A 22,468-nucleotide genomic window follows, 5' to 3' on the forward strand; every position below is an offset into this window, starting at 1 on the left:
GGGGGAGTGACACAAGTGCATACTCTCTATAGTATGAAATCAGAAACTATTGAATTTCTGATTGAATCATGTAAAACAAACTATAAGGAAGGGGAAAATAGATTGAGCGATTTCAACAGAACCTTCAGTCATGCTCAAAGTGGAGTCTGCAACATGGGACTCCCAGGGGTCCTTGATGGGGTTCCACGGGGGGCCCCAGCTAAATGGTTGATAGTTTTAGGAACCAAATGGGACCCTTAACGGGCCTGTAACGGGAGTGTGCAAGAGGTTCACTGTATTTGGAGTGGGGGGGGGGGCCTTGGTCTAATGCATACAAAAATCACACCCGTGTCCCGTGTGAACTGAGCGGTGCATCTCCCCTCTCCCCCTGCCCCCTCTCTGTTTCTGGCACAACAGCACCACTTTTGCCCCTACTGGTACACATAGTCACACACTGTATACATGGTCACATATAGGTTAACACGGACATTGCTGTTCATTGCTGTTCCTCAATAACTGTGAGTACTACAGTTCAAAGCCACACAGACTTCCACGAAAGAACACACTCCACAGAATCGAGTGTGACGAGAACATTCACAACAAAGCATTTGGGGGTTTATTCAAGTTCAGCAGCTACTATTAGTCTCTCCACCCCCGTCCCCACCCACCAACACCCACCACCCCCTGACCCCTCCTCCCTCCCTCTCGCTGCCACCCACAGAGCACTGTCCTCTCTTCAAAGGGAGCGCCTGTGGATGCAGCTCCTGACTTTGGCTTGACAGCCCCTGATTGACCATGCTGGCTGGCCCCTAATCCGCGCACGCATGCATGCATGCATGCACGCACGCACCCACACACACACACACACACACACACACACACACACACACACACACACACACACACACACACACACACACACTTTTTGTTTACAATTTTAGGGACATTTCAACTGTAAAAGCAAGTTGAAAAAAACAGTGATAAATCAGGCATAACTATCTCTAATCCATAAACCTAACTTCTAAATGTATAATCCGTTAAACTTGGCCCCAACCTTTTTTCCCCCCCATAACACAATTTTTTTTCTTGTGAGGACCAGGAAAACTGTCTATTTCTCATAATCTGTGGGGACATTTGGACCTCACAACAAACTTATAGTAATACAACAAACACAAACACAAACACACACACGCATGCATGCACGCACGCACGCACCAACACACAAAACCAACGCACGGACAAAGTGTACACAACCCATTCAGTACACACATAAACACGCATAAAACACACACACATCACCCCTCAACACATGGGTAGGGTCTTTTTGAAGTCAGAAGAGCAAAGGGGGATGGGATAGGTTGCGTGTGTGGGGGGGGGGGGTAAAGGAGAAGAAAAGGGGAGGAGAAGAGCGGAGGGGGCGAGGGGCGCTAGATGGTGGCGGTATTTATAGACAACAAGTGATGGGATGCCCTCGTTAGTGCACGGCCCACTGGGCCAGATGACAGACTCGCCGCCGAGAAGGTCATGTGACCGCATTACTCCCTCCAGCACCCCCGCGAGAGTGAGACACACACACACACAACGATACACACACACACACACACACACACACACACACACACACACACAAAGATATCCCGCATGCACAACAGCGGCGAGAGGAAACGAATGTGTGAACTTGAAGATCGGGTCCCTGGCACAAATTATCTGGGGTCCGGGCAGTCCACGCCACGGTGAAACACATATATATCTGTGAATATGAAAAGGTTTGAGAACAACTGCTTTTAAAGAACACCAAGAAGCAAGCCCAAATAATACATTATATACACTTCAGCCCAAAGTTGCTTCTAATAGTGTCAGTGTATAGGTCGAGGGACAGCAGTCAGGAAGTGAGGAACGAGAGGGCATAAGAGGGGAACAAACTGGACCCCTGAAGCCACCGGCGAGCGGTGGCCTACTTCTGACCAGTTGTATACAAACAAACCTGCTCTAGGGGGGAGGGGTTTTCAGCCTCTCATTCAGCCCAAACCCTCCTGTGAGCGAGGGTCCCTCGTCTTGGACGGTCACACAGCTGTGTTTATGAAAGGTTACCTGAAGCCACAGTTTCCGTCACAGGAGCGAAAAAGATAAAAGTGACATTTGATGTTTTCATTTTAAACTAAGGCTTATTTTTATTTTGTATTTTTAAATAGCAGATCTACAAGCTCACAACGCGTCTAGTTTGTAAAACGGCTATTGTTACAATTGGGATTATGTGTATTATGGTTAAGGGAGCACACACACCAATTTTCAACCTTATTTTAATCAATTCCATGTAGTTGGCCCTTACTAATGATCATCATAAGATCATCACTAATTGACCTATAGCTAAGCCCCTCCCCAAACTGCTATAGTCCAATTACAGCTAAGCATAACATGGGTTAGACAAACCTCTCCACCAATAGTTTTCCTATATGATAAAACATTGTTTAATAATAAAAAAAGAAATGCCACGCACATATTTCCCCACTGCATATGGAAGGCCTTGTTGACGGATTTGGAAGAGATTTTGAAGGTCTAGTTCCAAAAATGAACCAGTATTTAATGTGTAAAATCTATATTATATATATATTAGAATGAATGTCTAAGTGTCTAAGTGGGAGTGACTAAGTGGGAGAGGGCGGGTCTTAGCTAGGTGCATTCCGTCTACTTCCTCTGCTTCTCATGGGAGGGACATTGACAGTTCAGGAACCTGCCTACCAATGATTCAATTGATGGGGATTCCAAGCTACCAGCTAGAAAAATAATCTTTGAAATAGTGGAATGTTATCATGAGCATCAGTGGGGACAAAGGCAGGTTGAAAATGGGTGAAGTCGTCGTTTAAGTTGTACGTTGTTGACGGTATGTATGCTTTTAAGGATAGATGCCGCTGGCACCGCCCTTTCATGGTATGAAGTAACATGGCAGGGCTTTGAACTTAAGACAAACTGACACGTTTTTTAACCATAAAGCATGTATGCCTGCTGCTGCCTGCCTGGGTGTGTTGTGTACGTAGGTTCCATGCCACTAATCCGCCCCCCTCCCAGCGTGGGACACACCTCAGAGCCATGAGCCTGACCCTCACATACTACCCCCCCCCCCCTCCCACCCGGACCCAAACCACATGACTTGTAGCAGGAGAGAGGTAGTGGAGCGAGTTCACAGGGAGAGGAGGTGAGAGAAGGTGTGATAAATAGAGCAGATTAAAATGTTGTTGAAAGGAGAGAGAGAGAGAGAGAGAGAGAGAGAGAAACAGACAGACAGACAATTCTTACATTTGCATATTATATATTTATGTTACACTCATGTTGGCTATATGTAAACGTATGTTTCCCCATGCAAAATAAAGCCCTGATGAATTAAATTAAATGTATTTGCATGGAATTGAATGTGAATTAATCGAGAACAAAACTGTGGAAGCTTGAGCATGTAAACAGCAACACAGACAGATAAACAGACTAAATATGACGTAAAGTAAAACGAAACAGGATAGGGTATAGAGAGAGAGGGGGCGGGGGGGGTCTGACCTGACAGAGAGCACACGCAACATGCACACAAAGATATCACTCATGCACAAATGCACGTAGACACAGGGAAAGCTTTGGTCCTGCGCAGCGTGGCCACATGAAAGGCCTCTGTATGAGGCAGGTGAGGTGCCCGTACTGGGTCCCCCCCCTCTTTCAACTCTCTTCACTTCAAAAGAGTCCCCTGAATATGGATGACACTGAGCCCCCAGCACCATAAACAAAGGTGGTGCCACTACACACACACGCGCGTGCTCGCACAGACACACGCACGCACGCACACACACACACACAGTTGCTTTGTTCAAGTTACATAAAGCAACAGTGGCACATACAGTAAATGTCTCATGTAGAGCATGTGGTGTTGCCATGAAAGCAAAGGAGCTGTCAAAGGGTTCTTTACAGCCCGTAAGGTTGATGTCCGACACCTGACAGAGACACAGACAGCTGTGACAACCTCCCGACTAACAATGTGTCCAATCCGACGTGCCCGCATGTCTACGTCCCATGTAGGTCAAACAGCAGGTGATCTACGGTACCCGACACTCCACGGCCAATACCGACCAACGCACCCTCTAGTCTTCTAGCACTAGCATGTCTGAGAGGTCATTTTGACCGTCTTTTTTAGATTTTGAAGTTGATTATCTTTGCCCGTGAAGCTTTCAGAAGGTTCCCCTTCCATGACCATCATCATCCATCACCTTCTTCTTCTATCATCACTTCTATCATCTCTGAAAGAAATTCTAAATGTGAATTTAAGCACATGCACATGCAGTTTCTGTTTGTCTGACATCAGTGCATGTTGTCCATCCGTCCACCCATCCATTAGGCAATATTAATATAGGATAGGCTTAACATTCTACCAGATTGGTTAAAAATTAAATAACATTATATTCATTAAAATTAGTCCCAGATTGTACTTTTAACAGACAAGGTTTTACCCATATATGGTTGTAATATTCAATAAAAAAAAAAATTCAAGTTCCATAAAGTGCATTTTTCATTCTACATTAATTTCTGTCCATTCCTCGCCTAATGTATCTCAGTCTAATGTAGCCAAAGTTTTCAAACCCTTGCTATGGTGTATGACTTCCCATGCCTCCCTCCCACCCACACAGGCCAGTTAATGAGACACAGGGTGGTATGGGAGCTGTTATCCTGGGACAGGGTCCTGTACCCTGTTGTTGTGCTTGGATTAAGATGTTAGCTATCCACCGTTAACGGCTCGTCCCTGGAGAGACACGGAGCTGTTCCCAGACCCACGGTGGTCAAGTGACCCGGGGAGTCAGACCAAGGGCATACGTAGAAAGACGACATGATTAGGGTTTTTACACAAGTGATTCTCAAACAAGGACTCCCAATTTGATACATTTTAGGCAGCAGACCTTCTTCTGAAAGGATTGTGTGACCTTAAGAGAAGATTTGTCAAGAAGAGTTTTTTGTAATTATTATTATTATTTTAAATAAATAACTACCGGTAATTAAATACATAGTATTTAAATTCCTGGATGAGTTCCTTGAGGGGGTTACATTCAGGGGTACACACACACACACACACATTCACTTTCTCCTTTCCCGTCTCTCTCTCATACATTACGTACACCCCCCCCCCCCCCCCCTTAAGGCGGCCGCGGTCCCAGCCCCTGGGCTCTGTTACAGCCTGACCACTGACACACTCACCCGTCTTTTAAGGAGGTTTCAGGGTCACGGGTTCACAACAAGGTGACTCAACTGTGAACGGCGGGCGGCATCCTCTTTCAAAGGCGTCCGTGCCTTCACCTTGCCCCCCTCAAGACCCTCCCTCGTCTCTCTCTCTCTCTCTCTCTCTCTGTCTCTCGCTTCCCCTAACCTCGACACACATCCATACCATGCCAACCACTAGCACTTAATTACCATAGCATCTCAAAGCGAGGAGAACATGTAGGCTAATGGGATAGACGGGGGCCCCCACAACAAGGCCGAGGCTAAAAGCTTCAGGTTTCCTAACCAGGGCCATCACCTGACCACATTTACATGGGCTGCCTTAGACCAGAATGCAGCTGGAGACTAAATGCATGTTAAGTTATTCCTCTCTGCTGGGAGTTAGAAGTGAATTGGGGAAAGAAAAAAGCAGCAGGCCTGAAAGGATCAGACTTTCTTCTCTACACGGTGAGAAGACGTTGGCTGGGGATTGTCCCTGTTTCAAGTATCTGGAAAATATTAAAATGTTGCGGTTTTCAACATTCTTTCCCAAATTGTCCTGGTGTTCACCACGATTAAAATAATCACACTTGTTCTGAGTGCTTACAGAGAGAGAGAGATTATGATGTTCTGTTCCGTTCTGTTGAAATAATTCTTCCCCACACTGAAAACACATGAAATGGCAATTCAAAAACGTAAAAAAGTTGCAAAAATCGACACCTTCAATTACACAAGCATTTGTGTCTGCTGCACACATTGAGCCCAGGATACTGTGGATCTGAAGCCCATCGCACACCGTCTGCGACCGTCTGCGGCGCGGCACGTTGCTGCGCGGCACCGCCTGGAAAATAGAACTGTGTTCTATCGGCGCGCCAGGCGGCGCGGCGCGGCGCGGCGGACGGAGCCGGTGTGCGATAGCTTCATTGAAAATAATGGAGGCGGCCGCGCGGCGGACACGGCCGCCGCAGCCGGTGTGTGGTGGGCTTCACAAAGTTAGTTCATTCTGTCCTTTACCTTTGTGTTGCCCAAAGTTGCCCAAAGTTCATAATAAAGTGTATACTTATAGTGTACATAAAGTACACTATAAAGTGCCTAGCTGAGATGGCAAAAAAATGAAAAAATACTACTTTTTGAGAATGATCTTATGGACACCAGTTGTACTGTACATTATAACTTACCATTCCATGACCACAGTCAGTCCCATCGGCGAGTGGCATGTGCTGCGTGCGACATCCTTTATGGTCCCCCTCTGCACTCGTGCACCACAACCTTTTGCATTGTTTCTGCGGAAAAAAGTCAAAATGTTAAGTTTTGGGAGTTCTCACGTAGTCCCACCATGATATAATCTATTTTAAATTAATCTCTTAACCCCCAATCCCCCGCCTGGACCCACCTGGGGTTTATGTCACCTCACAAACCACTCCTCAAGGAAAATCATCTGACAATTTTACATCAGAGCATAAATATCCCGTGCTGACAGGATCTCATACCGCAGTGAAATTAGTGTGTAACTGCTTTTATGGACAGTGCAGCCACAAGAAAAGCAGACATGAACTTTTACAACCACCTAGGTGCCTGTTACCGGCTCTCCGGGAGATTTAGCCACACCATGACTATAGTGCAGTGGCGGACAAAGTGGATACTCAACAAGTAAATGCTCAAAAGATCTTTAGAAATCTTCAGAGGATTGTGAGCTCTAAAAGCGCTACAAATTCACACCGCATTTCATGCTTGTAGATCGTCTATTTGTACTATATTTGAATAAAGAACATAAAATCATGTGATTAGCAGCTCTACACTACATTTGAAACAGCTGGGCATATGTGGTTAGCAGATCTGCAAGCTCCCTTGTAGATCAGCCATTTTCACTATTTCTGAATTAGGGCTTAAAGGTCCTTGCACACTGCTGCGTTTTTCGGAGTAGGTTCCGAAAACGGCGGGGTAAATGGCGCACCCGAAATTCGCTCTGATATTCAGGTCCGTAAAGGCAGTAGTTTGTAAACAGCAATTATTTTGTTGTTGTTTCAGTCCCAAGAGTCACTTCCTAGAAATGTTCTGCAGGGGGTGCATAAATGAATACCGGTAGTCTAAACCAAAAACTGTCTAAACTAAGCACTGCACCCTGCAAAAGTACAATATTGGGGTGCAGTACTACCGGTAGTTTTCGGTTTAGACTAGTCATTGAATAGACCAGTCATTAGTCCTACAACTACAACCTATCTCAAACCCTCACCCTAAACCTAACCTCCTACGGGGCAGCACACCTAAACCTAACCTTAACCCATGTCTAACCAATGACTAGTCTAAACTAAGTATGCACCCCCAATATTGCTATTTGGAAACAAAATAAATGCGCTCAAGTCAATATTAGTACTGGAGTAAATGTACTTAGTTATTGTCCACCACTTCTCTGGCGGTCTCTAGCCACCATCCACCAGTCAGATGAGCAACGCTCCTCAGAGGGACCAGGGGGACCAGAGAGTTGTTTTCTTAACCTGCACCCTTTGAGGATGTTCAATCTCCTCCGTGGCTCGTTAAAAGCTTCACACAGCAAATTGACTGGTGAAACGCCGCCCCCTCCCCAAGCAGTAGATCACACATTCTGCTTATTAAAACAGCAGAAAGCATGCTTTGTTGTGTGTATGACTTCATCATGTAATAGCCTCGCTGTGGAAAGGGGAAAAAAGCACCTGAGAGAGGGGGGAGGCATGACGGGGGGCATGACGCTATGGTCTGTGGTGCTCCCATTCGAGACATGGTTACCGGTGAGTCATTTGAGATGTCTAAACACGTCGTTTTGAACTATACGCCGTGGAACAGTCATGTCGTCCAGATGGTGCAAAAGACGATAAATGTAACCCACCCTCAGGAATAGAGGAGGTTGACATTACCGCACACTGAATCAGAATCACTACTCAAAATGATCTTGTTTTTTTTGTGCATCCAACCATCTGTGAAACAGAATGCAGTGTCAACCTACAATGTAGGGTTAGGGTTCTTCAACCTACCATGTAGGGGCACACTTGGGATCCCGGTCCAAACATGAGTTCACACTGTCTGTTGGCGTTGTAGATCTGACCGGGGAAGAGGCTGGGCATGTCGTAGGTTCTCCCCGAAGGCGAAGGTTCGTCCAGCAGACATTCTCCGTATCCGGTGCTAGAGAAGGAAATGAAGCAAAGTGTTTCTTTGTAAAAAGGTTTTCGTTATATTTTATGGGAAGACATCCAACGATAATTCTACCAGCCACAGTCACTCTATACTAGTTTAACTACTCTACTTTGTTACCGGGGGTCGCCCAGGGATCCATCAATTCCCTCTACACCAAGCTCTTTGGCCGATCTACAAGCTTGTAGATCGTTTATTTTTGTCCAATGTTCGCCCCACCAGAATAGAAAAGCAACAGTTTCATGTGGTTAAAGTCAAATTAACTGTCAACAACATGCATGTGAAACAAGAAAGGAAAGTACAAAGCAACACACGAGCAAGTACAACGTATACACAAACACGCAACCCACATAATGCGACACTCATAATGCATGCTCACACACACGCACGCACCGTGCACGCACAACCCCAAAGAAGCTCCAGTGTGTGTAATTTCTCCAAATATACCCAGCGATTTTCCTACACCCTCCTTAATCATAAAAATACCTGTATGGACCATTATGTCACCATGTGTTATCTCCCAACAAGAACCATGGTAAACATCTCTGTGTCACTGTCTGTCTCATGCCTGATCATCCTCAGATGTGTGTATTCTCTTCCCCTGTGGGTGGTCTGTAAAGTTATCTACAGCATTGGTTCTCAAAGTGGGGTTCGAGGACTACCCTGCAGGGGTCCTTGGGGCTCCAGCAAAATGTGCTAATAGCCTAATACAGCATCACAATCATTTTACCACTTCATCCATGTATATGTTGGCTATTCAAAAAATATATGCACAATCTCACAGTGCATCACTTTGTGCTGTGCTGTAAGCTTGTATATCTTGAGAACCACTGATCTACACTCTACAGTAACAGCAAGACTGAGACACACACGAGACGTATGCACGCAGACACACACAAGACGCACGCACGCACACACACACACACACACACACACACACACACACACACACACACACACACACACACACACACACACACACACACACACACACACACACACACACACACACAGAGACCTAGTGAAATACGAAAAATACGTTTTTCACACTTTTAGAGCATATCCGTGGTCCTAACAATAGTTTCCAAAACAATGGGAACATTCCCATGTGTGTCTATTTTCATATCAAAAGTCCATAACAAGCCAATTTGAATTACTTCCTTTGAATGAAAACGTGCTGCGTGATGACGTACCGCTACCCTTATGAAATGAATTGATTTCATTCACCTGTTTGATTCCCATACCTGCACGTTCCTCCAAACACAGCTGATTTTGATTACACTACTACTCTCATTCAAGATGACATCCAGACATTTTAAACTTTCAAACTTAAACTTCAAAATAAAATGGCAGAAAAAGCCACTGCAGTCTGACTTTAAGCTGCATCTCTACTCTGAAAGTAAAAAAGACACTTTGTTGCAGGGGTCTTCAAACGCTTCTCTGGCCATGTGGACCCCAAAAGATGAAAGAGAGATGAAGCAGGATGTTTCTATACAATACGTGGAATTCATGTTTAACCATTTAAGCCCTCAATACTTAGAAAACTTGTTGAACTTTGTCTCTGTACTTGGTCTGCTCTTTTTTTTCGGTCTACACCAAACATATTTACCAAAAATATCGATCTGTAATGAAACTTACAATGTATATTTTCGGCCCCCAGACCATCTTTTGAAGACCCATGCTTTACTATGTTCCATCCAGCAGATCTGGGCCTAGCGCCACCACTGCAGTGTAATGACCGATTGTATGGTGGACCACACCCTGCCCCCCCCCCCCCCCCACCACCACCTCCAACAGAGACAACATAAGCACAGCTGGACTGGATGCACGTACCTATAGTCTTGCATTTTGCTAGGTCTCTCAGGCTTGAAAAAACAGACCCCCCCAAAGCCCTGCCAAACACTATTAGAGCAAAGACATCCGCCCTCCAGGCTCCATGGATATATACCCTTCCCCTCCCTCTCTTGTTGTGTTTATTTGCACGGTGCTGTGGAAACGGAGACATGAGACGCATGTATAGATGTGTAATCTCCGCAACATGTCTTGTTGCTCTTACACATTTTCCTGGGGAGTGCGTAGATGAAAACACCTGCTCTATACAGCTGATGTAACAAGGCCAGTAATTACAATTCATCTTTTTAGCGTTTGTTTTAAATTTTCCCTTTCCTTTCCTTTCCTTTCCTTTCCTTTCCCACAATGTAAGGAACCTTTGTGTCGTGCCAACACAGAACAGCCAAGCCGCTCAGTGCATGCGACTATGTTAACAATTACCAGCAGGTCGAGGCTACGGTCGATGAAAGCTATGAAGTGTCCTGTCAAAGAACCAGAAAAGACGGTCGCATATTGGGAACGTCTTTCATCAGTTGGTCATCTGTCTAATCAGCGTCCTGGACCCTAAATGGATACGATTATTAAGCCAGGACAGACAGACAGACTCACAGGAGAATGTGGTCTTTTTGATTTACCCCCCCCCCCCCACCCCCACCCCTACTTAAGTGGATATAGACGAGACAGTGGATCCATGTTCCCACTCGGCGCTGAATTTCTTTCCACAGATGGCAACCATTGGCAGCCTTCTAAAGGGAGTTTACTTTAAGAACAAAGATAGTTGTCTCTGTGTCTTTGTCCTATGAGACTGGACATTAATAGGTTCCATGACCATGAAGAGGTATTCATGAGCTATTCATGCTCATGTTTGGCAGTTTGGCAATCAGGACGGAACCCGATTCCTCAAGAACAGTACAAGTTCAGGACCTAAATGGAAACAAGACCGCAAGGACTTTTGTGGGTGATCCCTTTGGACGTGTTTGACCGTACGGTTTACATTTCTGCCAATAAAGTATTCAATCAATCAACCAACTCTCCGTAACGGAGCAAAACGAGACACGAGAAACGAGAGCGAGACACGAGGCATGACCATGCATAAATCAGACTTTTAGTTTGGCGAGATTCAGTGGTGGAAAGTAAATTTACTTTGAGGTATTTGTACTTTTAAATGTTTTTGAGACAGACAGTAGGCTGGCAGGAAATGGGGGACAGAGATGGGGGGTGACATGCAGTAAAGGCCGTCGGGATCGGGAGTCGAACCCGCGGCACACGGCCAGGCTCGGGCTATCGGCCAGGGTGCCTGGACCGCTGAGCCAGGGCCCAGGCCGAGGTATTTGGACTTTACATGAGTATTTCCAATATCCAATACTTTTATTTCTACAACTCTTGCAAATATTACTTACTTGATGATTTTTATTATAATTACTAAAAAGTTAATCACTTCAGCCCTATATGCATTTCGGCTATTTTCTAAATATTTGTATACATTTGAAAACTTGAAATTAGTACTTTTACTTTTGGTACTTTAAGTACACATTGATGCAGATACTTTTGTACTTTTTGTAATTCCGGACTTTAACTTGTAACGGAGTATTTCTATATTGCAGTATTGATACTTTTACTTAAGTAAAACATTTGAGTGTCACAGCCCATTGATGACCCAGTGAATGACACAGCCCATTGATGACCCAGTGAATGACACAGCCCATTGATGACCCAGTGAATGACACAGCCATTGCTGTATCATTGCTTGATCAAACAATTGTGGTTTGACCCCGACCGCATGCACCCATTACTGCACACCCACATAAAGGAAGAATAATGACACAGTGGTTTGGGTGAATTCTACCACGCATCTGACTAGAACATTGTGATTTTTATCAAGAAGGGGAGGGGGGGGGGGGGGGGAGTAAAGAAACTGCTTTCTCACTGAAATATTTTAGATGGCCATTACATTCTGCTGTTTCGTGTGGTTAAAGGCTAATTCTCAAAGTGTGCGTCTAGCCATTGAACTGGAAAATGATAGGGCTTTGGCTACTTTTAATGATTATGTGGTTTTTGGGGCACTCGGTGTACACAGCAATTTGTGGGTGGCAATGGGCAAAGATTTGCATTAGATTTTTTTTGCATTAGGGTCTTGTGGCTTAACTAAACTGGAAGGGAGCCAAACGGTGGAATGAATGGTTACTTTATTATGTGGCTAGCTATTGACACATAATAACAGCGTATAGCACAGTACCGGGACACCATTCATCAGCTCTCAGGTGGGGACGCTATGAGAGGCCCGGGTGACATTATTGCATCGATGGTGAAACGAGAGGAGGGTGGAGGAGGAGAGAAAAGGCTTCTGAAACAAGGGAGGGTGTTTTGGTGGTGCATGAATCCCCCCCCCCCCCCCCCCCCCGCCATCTGTAAATGGACCAGAGAGCGGTGCATGTTGGAGTGCTCTCCAGGGAGAAGCGGGGTAGTGAAAACACGGACGTACTTCTTGACCCGTTCAGCCCGCTAACAAGGAGCGGTGGGAGAGAGAGGAGAGCATGATGGGATCAGTGTTCTCCACTGTTTGGCTGCTGCTTGACAGCCCTGGCTACGCTCTCCAAGAACAGTTCCCACCAACACCGCTCCAAAAAGAACCCGGTGCTCCCCCTCCATCTCGCTCTCTCTCTCCTCTCTCTCGTGCTGTTTATAAATATTGCCACTGTTTAGAGAGAATTCCTCTCACCACCACTTCCATTCCTCACTACTGCTCTCTAAGCAGCATGCAACCACCCTCTCTCCCCCCCACCACCACACACACACATACACACACACACACACAAACACACACACACACACACACACACACACACACACACACTCACCGAGCGCATTGACCTCACACGGCCGATGTTGACAGCCCCACGGATGTGGAAGGCTCCAAATAATGAAGAGATTCATGGGGGGAATTCTCTCCAAAATCCGCAAAATTCATCCCAAAACATTGAGCTCATCAGGCCAGTTCCAGAAACTTGTGGCTGAGCCGTAACCTTGAAGCCGCATGTGAGGCTGTCGCCTAGCACCCGCTCTCCCAAGATGCATCTGGTCAACAAGGCGGCCTTTTGTGGAGAGGCCTCCGACAATCAACGGGTGGGGGGGAGGGGGTTTGAGATCAAAGGGTCATGTCCAGGGAAGATCTAATTATAACTGACATTTCCCATCTTAAAGGGAAGCCCTTTACCGGGGTCAGTGGTGGGAGACGTTGAATGAGCTTGTTGCCCCGCGTTACAGGTTTTGCTGGGGAAAGCGCGCCGGCTACTAAGTGTAAGTGACTGTTTGTGCAGCATCTCAAGAGCGGGGGAGGGAGGGAGGGAGGGGTGGTATCTGGCTGAGCAGAGGATCAATCGCTCAGGTCAGCTGAGGAAGACCCCCGGATTCAAACAGGAAATGCTGTCTCAACACCAGGCAATAACAAGTCAACACAGTTTACATTGTGCTGACCTACATACTTGCGCTCTGGGAGAGGTAGAGGCAAGCTAGCTATCTAGCTAGCTAGCTAGCGTGCTCAGCAAGAAGGGTTATGTCACAACCAGCTAAACATAAAGGCAACAAAAAGAAAAACTCTTATAGGAAGGGTGTACCGTAGAGCAGCCATTCCAAACATGACCCCAAATAAGTGGCAAAACACTACGATTTTAATAACTAATACAAAAGTCTCAATTGTGTGAAATGAAGGGTGCCCACTGTATTTATAAGAGTCTTACGTCGTGATTTAGTGCCCTAAACAAACATTAAGTCCATAGACTTGGCTGTCAGAAAACATTACATCATAACTGCCTTAAACAAACATTAAAGTCCATACACTTGCTGGCGACAGGTTTTTTTTAATTAGGCTCTTCCATAGACTTTTGATGTTCATTCGGAAAGCCATGCATTGCCCCTCAAAAATGTCATGGTATTTATTTCAGGGTTTTAAACCCTGACAAAATATGTTTTCATAATGATACCAATATATAAGAACATAAAGTATACTACATTGCCTGTTTCTATTGATCCAAGCTGGAACACAGTCGATAGATTGATCAATAAAATAAGCATGCTCAACGTCTGTGCTGCCGCCTCTAGTGCTGCTGCTCACCCTCCACCACCGCAGTTAAGTTACCACCTAGCCTGATTATCAGTGGATCCAGGCTAGTTACCACCTGCTGTTTATGGCCTAGATGTGATTTGGAGGGCCACTATTGGTAGGGGAGATGTACCGTAGCACGCAGATCCAGTCATCGGCAAAACCAAATAAATTGCATTAGGTCATTTCATTTGTAATTCATTTCTGGGGTTGTGCTGACTTGAATGAATGATGATGACCTAAACGTCTGTTGTAATGTGAAGTTACAGGTACACCTGAAGCAGGTACTGTACTGTTGGAATGTGAAGTTACAGGTATGAAGCAGGTACTGTACTTACTCCAGGAACTCTGTGATGTACTTGCGGCTACATTTGGACCACGACCAAGGACTGGTGTCGTAGTTGAGGGTGGGCGCCATGACGTGGTACTGGTGCTTTATGCCCGCCTCCCGGCACTTGGGGTTGTCGTCATGGGGCATGTTGAACCTAAAAAAACAGGGAAAGGGGGACGGGACGGGGTCAGGGGGGATAGCGGGAAGAGAGAGAACACACACAAAGCGATTATCGACTGCTTAATGGATCAGCCGTACTGAGGAGGATAAATGTCAGGTTTATAATCTTCACCCCACACCACCCCTGTGGGCTGCGTTGCACACACACTCGCACAGGACCCCCCCCCCCATACACCACCACACGCACACACATGCACAGGAACCCACCCTCCCTACACCACCACCACGCACACACACACACACACACACTGCATTACAGGGTGCAACAGTTCATGAAAAATGATCCGTTATACGACAAAGTATGAACAGCGGGATAATTAGACTAATGGATTGAGTTGGTTACTTCAGAAGATCTATCAAAACATCAGAAGAAGTTTTTTAGCTGCTGCCCTACATTGCATCTCTCTTCCTCTCATACACTCGCTTGTTCGTTCCATTCGCATTACACTTGTTCGTGTGTGGGTGCGTTGGTTCGTTCCATTTGTACACTCACAGTAGTTACAGGCCCCAGGTGGTACCTAATATAGTCCCAACATTGTTTCAATAAGAAACTCCAGTTGTCTGGAAGGAAGGGCTCCTTTGCGGCCCTCCAGCCCGCCATAAGGCTCACATGCTAGTGAGTACTCGTACTCGAGTATCGGAGCCAGGCCCGATACTTTGTTTGAGATGAGTACTACAACATGAATTGACACGGCTGAACGCTCAATGCAACGCAAGTCTGACCCAACACGGCAGCAAAATGAGCAAAGCGCCCAAAACGGCTGATCTACAAGCATAAATGACAACTGACAAGTGTAGAAGGTAGATCCATTGGCATCTATGTATATATTCGGCGGGCGACACTATCAGATGAATTAATTAACATTTTGATAGTTGTCGTTTCTACTTGTAGCAGGAGCACATCAAAAGTGTAGATTTGTGTCTGTGTATATTCAGCGGGCAGCATTATTAGATGAATAAATGAGCATTAATTAACCTACGTTGTGATTCATCTCGATGCAGCCGCAGGTCATTAAAAGTTATTTCCATCAGAGTAATCCATAACTGTATAGGCGGATAGGGGAATCTTATTGTAGTTATAAGCACAACGTCCTTAAAATCCTTATAAAGATAAAAGCTGAAGTTTATTTTGCCGTAAAGAAAACTGGCATGTGTTGTTTTTCTTTGCGACAGCACCCCACCCCTCCCCCGCACATGCGCAGGGAGCATAGACTGTAGGCAGGGAGTCAGGGACCATAGGTGATTTATTTTTGCCTCGAGCATAATGAAAGAAAGGCACCTATACAAGATCAACATTTTTCTTTCAAAACGATGATAATACTAGTGTGTTACTGTGTTTGAATGTATGGTTTGAATAGAAAATAGAAAAATAAATACAATTTTGGATTTTTTTCTAAATAATTTCATTGATTGATTGATTGAAATATTTATTAACAGTTTGCAGAATTACATTACATTTCAAGCACAAACTCAATACAAAGACTGTTAACTGTGAGTGGACGACCCAATTAAGCATTACACTTGTTTACAACAGGGTCCACCTTGTTCAATTCATCAAAACATGACATACAAATAGACACTTCTATATAGTTAAAGAACAGAACAGGAATTCATCATAAAGGAAGCAAAAAGGGAAAAGATACATACAGTGAGGGGAAAAGGGGGGGGGGATTCAGATTTTACAGGGGCCAGTTTCGAATTGCAGCCATCCAGGTGCCCTTTGAGAGCGGTTTTGAGTCAAGGGATTCACATGTCTTAATGACTGTTGGTAGGGTGTTCCACATTCATATTGTGGTAATTCAACATTACAGTATCATTAGAAGTACAAGGCATGAAAATGAAATTAAATAGGTGAAAAAAGGGGGTAAAATAAGTGGTTACTCAACAAAAATAAAAAGTACTCATATCGGTACTCGGCGCCCCACACATCGGCGAGTACTTAAAACAAAGTACTCGTACTTGGTCTGAAAAAAATGGTATCGGACTAATGTCTGCCAAATATGTACATTTGTGGCAACACAAACATTAAATGCCATTGACAATGAAGGGAAAATGTACGTCATATGTCGACGAACAAATCGGCTAACCAATCACATAAATTCAGTTGTTGTATGTATGTATGATGATAAGAGCGCCCCTCACTTCACACAGGTGTGATGTTTAACCATAAAACAACATTTCTCTTGTGAGGAGTGAGGACCAGGAAAATGGTCTATTTCTCAAATTCTACAGTAATACAAGCAAGCACACACACACACACAGAGCTGCATGGTGTTGTTTACCCGAACCGGGTAAACAACACCACACAAACAAGGCCCAGTGTGGATGGCAAGGGGCCCGCACTGCCCGGGCTAGAACTATTCAACCATGGCCTAATGGAGCTGGACTCTGCTGCAGGGCCAGTAATGAGCTCCACACACACACACACACACACACACACACACACACACACACACACACACACACACACACACACACACACACACACACACACACACACACACACACACACACACACACACACACACACACACACACACACACACACACACACACACACACACACACACACACACACACACACACACACACACACACACACACACACACACACACACACACACACACACACACACACACACACACACACACACACACACACACACACACACACACACACACACACACACACACACACACACACACACACACACACACACACACACACACACACACACACACACACACACACACACACACACACACACACACACACACGCACACACAGTCAAAACATCAGCATCACATCCAATAACATTCAGAATTAAGTCTTGTTTATAAACTTGGGGCATAATCCAGATACGGGTCCACTCAGTGTCCACTGTCCACCACATTCACTTCTGATAGATTTTTGGATTTTCCTATTTGGATTTTGCACAGACTTCTATTTATATATTATGTTGTTTACCTCGCCAGCTTGCAATCCCGAAGAGTGCATTTTGAGTCGTGATAAGGGTTTAAATCAAGATCGCTTTATGGGTCTTTACTTGAAGTTTTCAGGAGATGGGTTAATGCACATAAATAGTAGGGTGGAGAGGGCAGCGTGAATCACAAGGGTTGTTTTCGTTTGCATCATCTCTAAAATGCTACGTTTGACAGCTTTGCTCTCGAAACACGCCGTACTTCGCCTTCTCAACAATACAACAGCACACTGAGCACAGGGGCGGAGACATATTTCTCTGTCGAAAATACCCATAAATAACCGGACAAGCGATATAATAACACAGAGATGTTTCACCACAACAATGAGATCCCCATCGTGTGCCACTGTGCAGATGGGCTGCACATGAACACAAACGTCAGCCAGCGGTGGATTCTGATGAGAGATAGATGAGAAACATCACGGCTCTCACACCACTGGGACTCGACTGGGAGCAACGGCCTCAATAACTAACACACTTCACCCCTGAGACTGAAGTGGGAGCACGCCCCCATACGCTGAAGATTAATAAAGTTGACACTTCTTTACATCGTCTGAGGATTAGCTATCTCAGCTCCCTCAGATCTCCCTCCAGATTTATTGCCTTTTGACAGAGACACCCCATAGAGACCTCATCCATCCCCGCCAGCCAGACTGCTTTCAGAGTCATGTGGAGAATTGATTTATATGTCGGAATCTGCTCGAGTCCTAAGAAGGACATTTGTCATCCGTTTTACAAGCCAGAGTGGCCCTAATGACATCTCAAAATGTCAGGAGGAATTATCATTCGAATGTCACCAAACACATCATGAGGCCTTATGGAGTACTATGGTGTGACTCCACCCTGCTTGAGAAAACACCCACGTCGTTATTAGTAACCAGTGACCACACGTCTTCACAGTCATCTGAGAAAGGCCTCTCGTACATTACTCTGAAATCTTTTCTGTTAATCCACAGCGTTCTCGAGTGGTTCCCGCGCTACCTGACACTGGCTTGCCCAGAGTGCTAAACACTCTCCAGAGCTTTTGTGCTTGTGAGCGCGGCAATTAACCAAAGCTGAGAGGCAGAGCCAACGGTGGACCCCCCCCCCCCCGAGCTGCTCCGTGATGGCATAAACATCCACATGAGAGGCAGGACGGAGGGAAGAAGATGAGGAGGAGAGAAGAGAGAAAGAGAGGGGAGAATGGAAGGAGGGAGGAGAGATGTGTGGTGTGGAGGTACAAACTATGCTATAGGAGATCAAAAGGGAGGGTAGGAATAAAACATGTCAGAAAAAAAGATAAAATAGCAGGAGGGAGGAGAAAAAAGGAGGTGGAGAAAGGAGGAAGAGAGAAAAATTAGAAAGTGTGGGAAAATAAAGGGAGGATGTATTTCCCTCTTTAGACACACAGGTCCTTCTGTGCACCTACTGTGATCTAGTCTGACTGTCTGTCTGTCTGTCACTTTCTATTTTCTCTCTGCCTCTGTATGACTCTCTCTCTCTGTGTGTCTCACTCAATCTCACTCTGTCTTTCTCTCTCTCTCTCACTCACTCACTCACTCGATTCAATTCAATGGAGTGTTATTGGCACGAGAAAACATGTGTTCACAAGCAAAAGTGGAACAAAACAATCAAAACAAAACAACGTATGTAAAAATATATTGAATATTGGACTCTCTCCCTCTCTCCCTCTCTCCCTCTCTCCCTCTCTCCCTCTCTCTCTCTCTCCCTCTCTCTCTCTCCCTCTCTCTCCTCTCTCTCCCCGCTGTGGAGGAATGTGTGAGTGGAACAGTGGAGGCAGCAGAATAGCTCTCATTCTTATCCAGTGGCTCACACACTGGGCCACACTGGAGCCCATTTAACAGCCATGGCACCACTGGGCAGAGCAGAGCAAACCGGAAAGTCAAAGCTGTCACTCGCTTTCACATTCACACACTTCTGAGTCAACAAAGGAGGAATGAAAGAAACAAATAGAAAGGGAAGAGGGAGGAGGCCATAACTCCATCTGTATGGATGCTTCACCATGATGGATCGCGTACCATAATGGGATGGAAAATATAGTGCGAAAAGATAAAGTTCTTTCCATTTTGTGTGTGTCGTGGAATGGTCAAGCTTAAAATGGTAGCGTTCAGCTGGTAGCGTTCAGTTGGAAGCAAGCCCCTGGGGCTTTTTGTGTTATCCTTTTAGCATAACTTTTGACTGTACCGTTAACAAACATGTTGTTAAAGTATTCAATCGATCAATCAATCAATCAATCAATCAATCAATCAATCAATCAATCCAGCATGGAGACCCTTAACCAGTTGAACCCCAGCATCCCTATTCTGGGGAGAACATTCACCACAAATAGTTGTAACATAATGTATATGCATCTGCTGCTGAGCAAATCAAATAAAGCTACGGGGAAAATTAACCAGAACAGGGTGCATGCTAACCTTGTGGACCTTGTTAGATTTCCTGACAAATATTGATAATCTTCTGGGGATCCCTGGCACAAAAGCAGATGGGTGGCCAAAGGCCTATCCTTTAGGGGGTCCTTGACTTGAAGAAGTCCACTGCCGTACACAATAGTGTATGCAATGCAGGAATGGACTTCGCATTGACAAAATGTGAAATAAGCCCACGATGTCACCCTGGTGACAAAGCAGCTCATTCAGAGCCTTCATGTGGTTTTTCGTTCACACATAATGGTGACATTTGGCTGTTGTGGAAACACTCTTTGGCCAAGCATGCATGTTATGATAACACGGGTATTACACGCTGATTACTCTGTATATCGTATGTCACTGCTTCCATGGGTCTGTCGCTTTGGGGTTTAGGTATTGGAATTTTGGAAGTAATGGTTGGGGGATGGATGGAAACCCATGCAGTCAGTCAGTCAGTCAGTCAGTCAGTCAGTCAGTCAGTCAGTCAGTCAGTCAGTCAGCCACTGAATACTAAGCAGAACACTCAGTCTTGTGCCTGTCTTTACTGTATACTACGTACGGAACAACCCTAACCACCTCTAAAAGAGCTGCACCTCTGACTTCTACACGGTACCTCTGTACATCATTGCCGCAAAACCCAGACGCACCTGGACAAGGTTCAGTACAGTAAAGGCATTAAGGCTGGCGTGTTATTAAAAACTCCCATTTCTCAATTTATTATGTTTTGCACCTGCGTCTGCTGCTGCACCCTAGGAGCAGGCTTGATAAGAGGGCTTTTGTTGGGTTTGGGGAGGGGGGCGGTGGGTCAACGCAGCAAGAGAGGGTATGGTGGGTTTTAATGGGAACAGAGTACCAAAGTTCTGATGTCACTCGTTTATCCTCTGGGTCACGCAAGTCATTTATCTATGTAGAATTACATTGGGTCATCTTAAAAAAAAAAGAATTGACAAATGGTGCCGGTGATGTTGTCAGGGAGGTGGCTTTTGTATCGTTTACGATATTCAGACACTCATATTTGATACTGTTAGTTTTCCCGCAGTCAGTTGATGCTTCATATCCATATGGCCCAGGATAATTTGTTTATTTTTGGAACACGTTCTTATATGAGGTGATATTAAGCACACGTCTATGGGAATTCAGAAAAAAACTAACCAAAGCGTGACCCAAGAATGATGCATATATATTACGCCAGACATCGGTGCTCTGTAGAGCGGGCCGGTGGGTTAACAGAGGAAAAGAAGTGGACTGTGTGTTCCAATCAGGGATTAAAGAAAAACAACAAATATGTCCCAATCTGTGATTTGTGAGACACAGCATGAAAGGTGTACTTCACACAATGCATGTGTTTCCCCAAACAATTAGCACAGTTACGTATGATGTTTAGGTTATCATTATCATTCTAAACGTACTGTAATGTGTTCCATGCTGTTCCACATACAGCCAACCAGTTGATGGAATTGCATATTTCAGGCTTTAACCTTTGCTTTTATATGGAAGATGCTTCTGAACATCAATTTACAAGAACATGTATTCCATTATAATACGCTTTAATCCTATAAAAAAATAATGAAATCAGTCAGGGAGACTGAGAGCTTTAATCCACGGTTGCAGTACTTACACATGGCCCAGCTCATGGGCAATGGTGAAGGAGGCGCTGAGTCCATTTTCCTCGCTGATGGAGCAACTCCGATACGGGTCGCACATGGTCCCCAGCTCGGCGAGCCCTGTGAGAAGACACACGCGCACACAGTTGGTTAAAAAAGAAACCCTGTCGGCTAAGACTGCTAAAAGTTATTAAACCATCAAGATTTCTATTCCGTAATAGAGATTAGTGCCGCCACCGCCGCCTCCACTCTCCCTCCTCCTTTCCGCCAGGCTGTTTTTTCGCTATAATATTATTAGCTGACAACGTGCCATTACTGTTGGGATTATGAGCTGCAGCGCTTAACAGGGTGGAAAGAAAGTTAATTCACAAGAACTGGAGGTGGAGACTTTCATGAACGTTGAAAAGAAAGGGAGTGAAAAAAAAAGCCTTACTATACCTAATGTGTCACATTTGTCTTTCGCCCGGCAGATGTCTTCCCTGCAAAACAAAGTGACAACACCGTCAATACAACGATCCGCAGGTGTGTTTGTGTCTCCCATGATGTACCGGTACTTCCACTCCACTTCCACTGCCACTGGAATCCCAGAATGCCTGTTCTGGGGGGAACATTTTCCAAAAATAGCAAATCTACAATTCTACAAGCTCAAAACGCCTCAGCTATTTTTGGTG

General features: G+C 45.2%; 1 protein-coding gene across 3 annotated transcripts in view; it reads right to left on the minus strand.

Annotated features, from left to right (window-relative positions):
- LOC308314834 (A disintegrin and metalloproteinase with thrombospondin motifs 20) overlaps positions 1–22,468 on the minus strand; it is a 147,256-nt gene that overhangs the window by 95,384 nt on the left and 29,404 nt on the right. For all 3 annotated transcript variants that reach the window (XM_080762575.1, XM_080762574.1, XM_080762576.1), the window contains exons 7-11: positions 22,236–22,276; positions 21,812–21,917; positions 14,635–14,781; positions 8,211–8,358; positions 6,381–6,485 (exon numbers count right to left, since the gene is read on the minus strand). In XM_080762575.1, coding sequence (XP_080618701.1) covers positions 6,381–6,485; positions 8,211–8,358; positions 14,635–14,781; positions 21,812–21,917; positions 22,236–22,276 — 547 coding nt within the window. The remainder of the gene's footprint in view (positions 1–6,380; positions 6,486–8,210; positions 8,359–14,634; positions 14,782–21,811; positions 21,918–22,235; positions 22,277–22,468) is intronic.

Source organism: Protomyctophum bolini (genome assembly GCF_963924005.1).
Source record: "Protomyctophum bolini genome assembly, chromosome: 4".
Classification (NCBI taxonomy): domain Eukaryota; kingdom Metazoa; phylum Chordata; class Actinopteri; order Myctophiformes; family Myctophidae; genus Protomyctophum; species Protomyctophum bolini.